Source organism: Nanorana parkeri, unplaced genomic scaffold, assembly GCF_000935625.1.
Source record: "Nanorana parkeri isolate BGI_ZX_2015 unplaced genomic scaffold, ASM93562v1 scaffold684, whole genome shotgun sequence".
Classification (NCBI taxonomy): domain Eukaryota; kingdom Metazoa; phylum Chordata; class Amphibia; order Anura; family Dicroglossidae; genus Nanorana; species Nanorana parkeri.
This window is the reverse complement of record NW_017306952.1, coordinates 284,370-285,858: the sequence shown is the minus strand read 5'-3', so window position 1 is coordinate 285,858 and position 1,489 is coordinate 284,370. Positions and strand designations below refer to the sequence as shown.

General features: G+C 38.2%; 1 protein-coding gene across 2 annotated transcripts in view; it reads right to left on the bottom strand.

Annotated features, from left to right (window-relative positions):
- The window catches only part of PHACTR1 (phosphatase and actin regulator 1), a 267,744-nt gene that overhangs the window by 245,015 nt on the left and 21,240 nt on the right, over positions 1–1,489 (bottom strand). For both annotated transcript variants that reach the window (XM_018563662.1, XM_018563661.1), the window contains exon 2: positions 1,321–1,467. In XM_018563662.1, coding sequence (XP_018419164.1) covers positions 1,321–1,467 — 147 coding nt within the window. The remainder of the gene's footprint in view (positions 1–1,320; positions 1,468–1,489) is intronic.

Genomic DNA, 1,489 nt, shown 5'->3' with positions numbered 1-1,489 from the left:
CCCCCACCCCCTTTAATTAATTAAAAACATTGTCATTGCTTCCTGCACAACAGCATGAACGAAGACAAAATGCAATACTTGTGAAACTCTAGGTTTGATTGACTCTTGGCGTAGCGATTGTCTCCTAGCCACAGTACTCCAATCACCATGGCAACACATCCTTCATTCAGTCAAGCAGATTTCAAAATATTTTACACTACAATTAACCTTCTACATAGCCTAGTTTTGCACTCCTGATCTAAAAAAATAAAAATAACCTGCAACTGCTTATTATAAAGTACTAATATTATAGAAAAAAACCTTAATTGCAACATTATATATGCTTCTTTGTAACTTTTGGGTATTTATGATCATAATTATTTACTGTACCACTAATATCTTTTATATTGTATTTATTGGCACGCTGATAAATACTTCATTCATTACCTGTGACACATATGGATACAATTAGATGTGTTGTATTTATTGGTAGCTGATAAATACATTATTTGCTACATGTTATATAGAGATATATATATATATATATATATATATATATATATATAAAATACATAGATAGATAGATAGATAGAGATGTATACTGTACGTATATAAAGTAAACTGTATATCTCATAAGCTTTTTCTTTGACATGGAAACAACTACATGTTGCAAGGAACCATTAAGTCACAAAAGTGAGCAGCAACCAATATTTCAATAAAGACAAAGCCTTCTTCATTTTTTCTGCTCTAGTTAAATCAGATGGAACCTTAATATAAGCTATTCAAGTTTCTAAATCAATGCATACAACTCAGGGATTTTGCTATCAGCAACACCAATGCTGCTCCATATTCATCTCTAGCAGCTGATCTGTTTCTGTGACCATGACATATAGTAAGTAATATGATGAGGCATTATAAGGAGCCTTTTAACACTTTGCTTTTCATTCTGGGAGCACTTCATCTCCTCTTGAAATCACAGCAATGTCCTTTCATGACTTATTACACACACACTCTGAAACAGTCCCCCTGCTTGATCTTTTCTATATGACTTCCAGGTAATGCCTTATTGCATGAAAAGCCCAGTCTAAGGCTGGGATTCCTTGCCCTGCAAATATAGCACATTGGTGGTACCTGGACCCCTAGCAAGACAAGTTAGTTGGGATGAATTTGTGATAGAGGCGTCCTTTGTTTTGATTCTATAGATCAGGGATTGATGGCAGAGATTGAAGTCAGCGCTGGGACTTTTGACAGCTGTCAGTGGTGACACAAAGGAGCCGGAGGAGATCAGCACCGGCGAGGTGGACAGCTCCGTACACTCATGGCTGGGGAGGATCTTCTTACCTGTCTGCAGGTTCAGGGAAATCCTTGCTTCAGCCAGATAAGGGGTGTCACTTTTTGACCGGACTCTTCTGATGGGTCGCCGATCAGTCTCCTCCTCTGAAGATGCCGCCATTAAGGGGTGAACAGTGAACAGGGTCGCCCGGCGAGCTAAAAGGGGGGTCAATCAAAA